Source organism: Saimiri boliviensis, chromosome 11 (assembly GCF_048565385.1).
Source record: "Saimiri boliviensis isolate mSaiBol1 chromosome 11, mSaiBol1.pri, whole genome shotgun sequence".
In the NCBI taxonomy this organism is placed as follows: Eukaryota; Metazoa; Chordata; class Mammalia; order Primates; family Cebidae; genus Saimiri; species Saimiri boliviensis.
The window spans coordinates 86,659,615-86,668,824 of NC_133459.1; the positions used below are offsets into that span (position 1 = coordinate 86,659,615).

The 9,210-nt window shown below is 38.0% G+C and overlaps 1 protein-coding gene across 1 annotated transcript in view; it reads right to left on the reverse strand.

Annotated features, from left to right (window-relative positions):
- GBP1 (guanylate binding protein 1) overlaps positions 1-8,810 on the reverse strand; it is a 15,549-nt gene extending 6,739 nt beyond the window's left edge. The window contains exons 1-5 of the mRNA XM_003943254.4: positions 8,630-8,810; positions 5,156-5,364; positions 2,264-2,391; positions 1,073-1,182; positions 601-803 (exon numbers count right to left, since the gene is read on the reverse strand). Of these exons, the coding sequence (XP_003943303.1) occupies positions 601-803; positions 1,073-1,182; positions 2,264-2,391; positions 5,156-5,345 (631 nt within the window). The 5' untranslated portion in view covers positions 5,346-5,364; positions 8,630-8,810. The remainder of the gene's footprint in view (positions 1-600; positions 804-1,072; positions 1,183-2,263; positions 2,392-5,155; positions 5,365-8,629) is intronic.
- Positions 8,811-9,210: the final 400 nt, after the last annotated feature.

Sequence of the window (9,210 nt, forward strand, 5' to 3'; positions counted from 1 at the left end):
TTGTCTAGTGTAAGTAATTCTGTAAAGGGCCAAATGGTGAATATTTTAGGCTCTTCAGGCTGGGTGGTCCCTTCCAAGTACTCAATTCTGTTATTACAACCTATGACAACAGCTTTAGACAATATGTAAATGAATGGGCATAGCATCATTTCAAGAAAACCTTGTTTACAAAGACAGCTGGCAGGCAGGATTGGCCATGATTTTTCTTGGGCTGTAGTTTGCCAGTGCTTGGACTAGCAAACGGTTCATGTTTTAGTCTATGTTCTTTAAATAAATATCAATTTTACTCCATATTCTGTGGCTAAATATAAGATCTGAAACCCTAGGCAGGGAGATAAAATTAACCTAATCATAGCGTCATCACTTTACAATCATCTGTTGATGGTCATTAGAAAGAACAAGAAACTTGTCTGGAACAAGGACAAATGTAATTTAAAATAAAATCTATTAATTCAGATATTCAACAAGCATTATTTTCTAGAAATAGCCAGGTGGAGACATAGAAAACTGCAAATGTGAGAAAACTAGCAATAGTAAACTCAAAAACGAGAATTTCTTGTGTTTGCTCATCCTCATTTATCAATTGAAGCTCTCTGTTACCTTGCTTCAGCTTCAGGGAGTACTCCAGGTACTCATCTGCTGTGATAGGTACTCCATTTGCTTCCAAGTCCAGGGAGAAATCTCTCAGTGTCCACACAAAGTCTGGGAAGAAGCTCACGAAGTCAGCTGAATCCTCAACCTCATAGTCATTCTCATCAGGTGAGGATTTTGATCGGATTCGATCTGTGAGCTCTGTCACATAGCTGAGTAGCTAACTAAGGAAATGTTGCAAAATGAACAGGGACCTCATTCCCTATTAGCTCAACATATTCCCAGACCTTCCATTTTCCCTTGTTCTTAACTGAAGTGTCAAGTCTAAAGTGGATACATGTGATCTCTTCCCCGTACTTGCATTATTTTTTATGTTTTCTCCTTTTGTGCTTGATTCATTGGGATTTACAGCTAGGCAGCTGGTTTGTGAATACAAGTGTCCCTTCTGACCCTGGTGCTGTTCTGGTTCACAAAAGGATACTACAGTTGGTCCATGGCCTGCTGGTTGATGGTTCCCATGCTATTGTACACGAAGGTGCTGCTCAGGAGGATGGCCAGGGCAAAGATCCAGGAGTCATTCTGGTTGTCACCCTGGAAATCAAGTCACATTGGAGTCAGGAGCAAGTTTCATTGCCATAGTACTTTCCAGATTAGCAGTAGCAAAACTATGTTCATATGTTAGAGGTTTTTTTGTTTGTTTGTTTGTTTGTTTGTTTTTTAACACTAATGACCTATTAAAAGAAGCCAATTACAAAAATTATTCTCAGTAGGATGTGGCTTTTGGGTAGTTTTTCTATGAGTGCTTTTGGGTTACAATGACTCTTACTAGGTCTTCTAATAATCATCAACAGATAATTGTAAAAATAAACTTCAACATTTGGTGGGCATTTTAAGGCCTTAAATACAATTTAAATGTAAAAATTTCTCTTCTTTTTTCAATAACAATATTCACATATAAGATTGATACTATTAGTTGCTATTTTATTGAATAATTAATATATACCTGAACCATATAATTTATCTTATTAAATATTCAAAATAATACTATGTGGCTAACATAGTTTTTTCATACAGTTTAAAGATTAGAATGCTGATGCTAAGTATGTCAATTTTCTCAGGCTATTGAACTAGTGACGGAATTTAAATTTAAACACAAAGATATGGGGCTTTAGTCACCACATTCTTTTTTTTTTTTTTTTTTTTGAGACGGAGTTTCGCTCTTGTTACCCAGGCCGGAGTGCAATGGCATGATCTCGGCTCACCACAACCTCTGTCTCCTGGGTTTAGGTAATTCTTCTGCCTCAACCTCCTGAGTAGCTGGGATTACAGGCACGCACCACCATGCACAGCTAATGTTTTGTATTTTTAGTAGTGACGGGGTTTCACCATGTTGACCAGGATGGTCTCGATCTCTTGACCTTGTGATCCACCTGCCTCGACCTCCCAAAGTGCTGGGATTACAGGCTTGAGCCACCGTGCCCGGCTTAGTCGCCACATTCTTAACTAAAGTTCTCTCAAGATAAGACTCACGACACTGGGATTATTTGTGCTCCCTAATGCATCTGTGTTAACCCACACATATTACAGCTTGTAGTTAACAGTTAATAAACAATTAAACAGTGCATAAAATAATCAGAGAAGAGGAGCTCACTCCACAAGTGAATCATCTTACCTTCTCTACATCTCCCAGGCCCTCAGTGTCCAGCAGAACTAGGATGTGGTCAGGCTTCTTGGGATGGGACACACACCACATCCAGATTCCTTTAGTGTGAGACTGTACCGTGGAGCCCAGAGAGAAGCCTGCAAAGGAGAGAGATCAGAGATAGAGATTTAGTAACAGGCAGTACTGGCAATTGAAGGAAAAAGTAGTGTATTCAAGGTCAAGAGAGAACCGAAAGAAGAATCAGTATTCACCTTACTTATAATCAAAGAAATAGGAAATTTGAATATCGAATGCAAGGAAAAAATCAGAAGGCTTTCATGATAAAAAACAATCAGCAAAATAGAAATAGAAAGACAGTACCTTGACATAATAAAGGCCATATATAAAAAACCCACAGCTCATTTCCAATTAGTGATGAAAACATCATGGCTTTTCCTATGATATCAGGAACAAGAAAAGGATACCTACTTTTGCCAATTGTGTTCCAGAGAATACTACAAGTCCTATACAGAGTAATTAGACAGGAAAAACATAAAGGAGGCATACTAATTGGTAACGAAAAAGTAAAATTATCTCTGCTGATGATACTATCTAAATCTAATTTGTAGAAAATATTAAATATTCCACAAAAAACTATTAGAACTACTAAAAGAATTCCTTAAAGTTGCAGCATGCAAAGTCAATATTGAGAAATCAGTTGCTAATGTATAAAAATAGAATTAGAACAGAAATTCTAATTTCCTTTCTGAAACAAAACAAAAGGAAATTTCAAAAACAATCCCATTTAACAGCACTGAAAGAATAAACTACCTAAGAATAAACTTAACCAAGCAGGTGAAAAACTTGTAGAGTGAAAACTTCAAACACCCTTTAAAGAAATTATAGCTGACATAAATTATTAGAAAGACATCCTATGTTTATGGCTTGGAAAACTTAATATTCTTAAGATGTCACTACTACCCAAATTGATGTACAAGTTTGATGTAATTCTTACCATTTTCCAATTACTTTGTGTAAATAGAAAAATCCACCAAACTTTCATATGAGATTTCCAGAGATCCCCTAATTATGGAAACAACGTGAAAAAGGAAGAGTAAAGTTGGAGTCTAACAGTTTCTGAGTTCTGAAACCTATTACAATACTATGTGTGGTACTGGTATAAAGACTGACATATAAACCAATGGAATAGAATAGAGAGCCCATAAATAAACTCTGACATATATGGTCAAATGATTTCCAATACAGGTGTCAAGATCATTTAATGAAGAAAGGAGAATCTCTTTAACAAATGACATTATCTCCTTAAAAAAAGTTGGGCTGTTACCTTATAACTTACAAATACGAACTCAAAATGGATCAAAGAACGAATATTAGAGTGAAAACTATAAAAGTTGTAGAAGAAAAACAAGGGTAAAAGTTTAATAATATTGGATTTGGCAATGATTTTTTTAAAATAAGAATCCAAAAGTATAGACAACAAAAGAAAAAATAGATTAGTTGGGCTTCATAAAAATTAAACACTGTTGTGTATTAACAGACACCAGCAACAGAGTTAAAAAAGGCGACACATAGAATGTAAGAAAATATTTGCTAAACATGTATATGATAAGGGAGTGATAGCTAGAAAATATAGAAAAAATTTACAAAGCAACACAAATAAACAGTCAGATTAATAAATGAAAAAGGACTTGAATAGATATTTTCCCAAAGAAGATATACAAGTGCTCAATAAGCACATGAAAAGATGCTCAGTATCACTAGTCATTAGGGAAGTGAAAACCAAAACCACAATGAGATACTATTTAACATCCATTCGTATGTCTACTATCAAAAAACCAAAACTGAAAATAAAAAAAATGTTGATGAGGATGTAGAGAAATTAGAACTCTTGTGCATTTCTGTTGGGAATGTAAAATGGTGCAGTCACCGTGGAAAATGGTATAGTGATACCTCAAAAAAAGTGATCATGGAATGACTGCATGAGTCAGCAATTCCCCTTCTGGGTATCTTCCCAAAAGAAGGGAAAGCAGGGACTTGAACAGATATTCAGACACTCATGTTCCTATTAGTATTATTTATAATAGATAAAAGTTGGAAGCAATCCAAGTGTCCATTGACAGATGAGCAGATAAACAAATTATTATACACATAAAATTACTCAGCCTTAAAAAGGAAGTTTTGACACATGCTACCACACTGATGAACCTTGAAGACATATGAATTGAAATAATCCATTCATAAAGAACAAATACTGAATGATTCCACTTATGTGGGGCTTTTGTAGTAGTCAAATTCATAGAGATAGAATGTAGAATGATGGCAGGCGACGAGTTGATGTGGAGCTTTTGTTTAATTAGTACAGAGTTTCTGTTAGGCAAGATGAAAAAGTTCTGGATATGGAGAGAGGTCAGTTGCATAACAATGTGAATTAATGTGAATTTAATTAATGCCACAGAGCTGTATACTTAAAATGGTTATTAGGGTAAATTTCATGGTTTTTTTTTTTTTACAACAATTAAAAAAGAATATCCAATACAGACCGAAACATTTTTTAAGCCTTATAAAGTTCAGTGTAAACTTGCTGTTATTGCATAAAAATTATAATAAACATTGTATAGTTTATTATAGTTATTATGTACATAAATTATTTTTATTATTGTCTTACTCTTTTTAGGAAAGGCATAATTTGTGCTTTTGAAAGGGAAACTAAGGTATCATGGGAATAATTAATGACTTGAATCTTATCCCCTAGGACAGCATGAAGATAAGGAGCCTGACTCTGAATGGAAAGTTAGCTTTCAGTATTCATCCTCATCTCTAACTTTCCTCACATCCTTCTAATGGATGCTGACTGTGCAGGGGACAGAAGGGACTTGGCAGAGCTTTGCTGGTGTCACTCACCCTTTTTCTTCCCAGCCAGCTTGTTCATCAGGTAGGATTTGCCTGTGCGGTAGAGGCCCACAATCGCCACCACCACCACAGGCTGCGTAATTGCAGACAGGATCTTCAGAGCTTCTGGATTCGTCATCAGTCGCCCATTAGTGTTCTCAATGAGGCACATTGGGCCTGTCATATGAATCTCTGACTCCATGGCCGGGGTATTCCCTTGTCTGCAAGAAAAGAAGTGAAATAAATGAGAATTTTTAGTGTTTTGCAATTATAAGGGAGAAACATAAAATTCCCCAGTATGGCCAAAAGTTTTGTGTGTGACAGCAAGAGAGATGAGGCAAAATCTGTATCATTTAAGGAAGTTATGGAAGTATTATCAAAGTAGCTCATTATAAAAAATGTTGGCAGGACATTGACTTATCAACACTCAACTACTCTCACAAACCAAATATTTTATTTAATTTATTGTGGGAAACTTTCTTTTTGGATCCTTATTAAATATTTACACTAGTTAATGGAAGATAGAATAGGATTTAGAGGATTTATTTTTCATCCTGGCTATATGTAAGAAATTCAATATGATTTACTTATTAATTCTTACAGTGAATATATATCCAACACAGTGAATCAGTGTTCATAGTTTGATGTTTACCCTTAGAACAATTTTCAAAGATTTTTAAAATATGGTCTTCCTCCATCTTCAACTGGTTATACTTATTTCACTGCAATGAGTATCCACAAAACTTCTCACAGTGCCCTTCTGAAAGTGGAAACAATGTAACATACTTTTTCAAATTTTATAAAACTGTAAAACCATGTGAACCATATGGCTAGGGAGTTGTAAGGCCGGCTGCCTTGCAGAGGGTTAAATGGACACATCCATCTCTCTCAGCGCCTGATAACTGTGTCATCACCCAAGCTCATTATCTGGCCTTGCCGCATGGCTTCCCCACACCCACCTCCACATACCAGACCCAAGCCCACATTCAGCACTAAATTATACATTCAACCCCCAGCCCACTGTTGATAAACCCTGCAGGAAAATTTTTTTTAAGAAGCCCCATCAGACCCTGCCTGGTAGCAGTCTGCTCTGTATGCCCCTGGAAGGCCCGCCTACCCATAACCACTAGCTCCAGGTATTTCCTGCTTCTTAATAGCCAATAAGATTGTCTTCACTTTGTTTCCCCAACAGTCAATCAAGGCCCAAGGTCCCACCTGCCTACCCATAACCACCAGCTCCAGGCATTTCCTGCTTCTTAATAGCCAATAACATTGCCTTCACTTTGTTTCCCCAACAGCCAATCAAGGCCCACTTAACCAAAGTCCTGCCCGCCTACCAATGGCAACTAGTTACAGGTACTTCCTGCTTCCTGACAGCCAAAAAAATTGCCTTTGCTTTATTTCCCCAATAGCCAATCAATCGCCTTCACTCGCCATAAAACCCCATGACCTAAACAGCCGGGCGCAACTTCTTTAGCCCCTCTCTGGACCACAGAACCTCGCCCAGGAGCTGAATAAATTAGCTTCTCATTTTCTTATACTTGTCTCAGTTTCCTCATTGTACCTCGGCAATAAATCTTACAGGAGTCACAATAAGGTAGCCTCTAACTCAGTGAGGGTATGAATGCAAAATCGCAAACACTGAAAGATTCCCCCCAATTTATGAAATAAGGATTAAAAGATCAAGAGGAAGATAAAGAGATCTACCTAGAAAGTTGTTCAAATAGAATATATTTCCAGTGATACAGCTTTAGGATTTGTTTTGTTCTGTTTTCCATTTGGTAGAAAGAGTAGGAGAAAGGGCAATAGAAAGGTGAGGAATAGGTGAAAGGATTCAAGATGGCCAAATAGAGACAGCTCTGGTGCGTAACACCCAGCAAGAGAGACACAGAAAATGAGAGATCTCCTAGCTCCAACCAAGGTACCAGGTTTATTTCAATGGGTCTGGTTGTATAGTGAGCAAAGCCCAGGCAGAGCAGACCAAGATGGGGAGGGGTGCCGCTTCACCCAGAAAATGCATCTGACTGGAGAACTGGGGACTCTCCATTGGCACCCCGGTCCAGATATGATGCTTTCCCTGAAGCCTCAACGGTCCATAGAACAGGGGGACTTTGCAGGTCAAGCACTGGAAAGTACAAGCACAGAGTGCACAGAAATGAATAATAACCCCAGAGGTGCCGTGGATTGTCGGCTGTTGAACAATGAGAACATGTGAACACAGAGTGGGGGCCATCACACACTGGGGTCAGTTGGGGGGGCTAGGGGAGGGACAGCAGCGGGTGGGGAGTGTGGGGAGGGATAACGTGGGGAGAAATGCCAAATATAGATAATGGAGGAATGGAGGCAGCAAGCCACCTTGCCATATATGTATCTGTGCAACAACCCTGCAAGATCTGCACATATACCCCAGAATCTAAAGTACAATAAAAAATAAAAATAAAAAAAATAAAATAAAAGGAGGAATAGAAGGAGTGGAGAAGTGGAGGATTACCGGCTAGGAAGGTTACAGAGAGAGCTGTCAGACCAGAAGGTGATGAATGAGGCTAGCGTCTTAATAAGGAATTCAGGGGAAGACTTTCCATAAGGCAGGACCAAAGTAGTCTGAGTGCATGGAGAGGTTATAGTAAGCAAAGATATTTTCTCTGGAGATGCATTACAGGAGAATGAAAGAGGAGACACTTTAGGCCCCACTCTCCACTAAAAGAAAACAAAATTGGAAGCGCTTTAGTGAAGTAGTGGGATTGAATTTCACTTCTAAGGGACAGGGTATCAGTGAGCACTAGGAAATTAGTGAGTCTCGAATATTTCTAAAGAAAGTAATCCATTCTGAAACAAAGTTCGAAAGTGTAATAAAAAGTATACTGTTCTCATGAATCTTTCTCTTTCATGCTGGGTTTCAGTTTTTTCTTTGTCTTTAACAGTGGCAGCGGCTGCTTACCATGCTTCTCACTTACGGTTCTTCCCTTCTCATGGAAAGAACCCATTTGTAGCTCTTTCCATTTCTTAGCTGCATAGGAGCAGGATTTAGCAAGCTCCATCACTGACAATGGAAATGTAATCCTGTCCCTAGTCAACACAGACAATGTTAACAAAGAGAAAGATTATTCTAGTGCATTTCAAACTCTCAGTTTAGCCGCTGTCTACTGGTGCCTAATTAAACACAAGCACTGTAGTGGCACTCAGAGCCATGCTGCTCCTGATAACACCAGGATTTCGTCTGAGCTGTGTCCCACATCAGGCTCATCTGCAGCCTGATTTGTCCTGGTGATGTTGAAGAAAACAAACTGCACATGTACCCCAGAACTTAAAGTATAATAAAAAAAATTAAATAAAAAGGAAAAAAATACAATTAAAAAAAAGAAAACAAACTGACATTTACAAATTTCTTCTCATCCCTGCCACAACCTTATAGTCTCCATATCCCTGAGCTGAGATCCTTTGGAGCTAGAGAGAAGCTGCTTGATGAAAAATAGTAAAAGTTTTTACCTGTTCTTTTTCTTCTTAGTTCACGAGGAGTAGTTTCTAGCACTTCTGTGTCTCTCACTGGATCCTTGGACTAGTATTTCACTGTTCCAGTGTTGTAAGGTGGGGATTTCTTCAGGGATGAAAGATTTAGAAGTTAAGCAGCTTTATAATGGATTTTGAATAATATGAAACTGAAAGTACTTTGTTCAAGTCACCACTCCACGACCATAATGAAATTACCGGAAAGTCCCAGTGGGAGGGTTTAATGATTGCTCAATCAGAAGCTTCAAATTTTTTTTATTTTTTTTGGTTAGAAATCTTAGAGACCATGTGTTGCTTAACAAAATGTCCATTAGGTTTTGAATACAATGGAACGTGTCTCATGGATTGAGTCAGTTTGAGAATCCTAGAATGAAGAGGCATCATGTTAATTTTCAGATACAATTTCCTAAAATAATAGACATGCTCACAGGGGAGCTGCCTATATTTTTTTAACAGGTGAAGCAAATAAGGACAGGGCATGTTTTACACACTCATAAACACTTAGCCCCTGGCACTTAATGCCCAGCACACAGTCAGTAGGGGGCTCCATGTGTTGTACT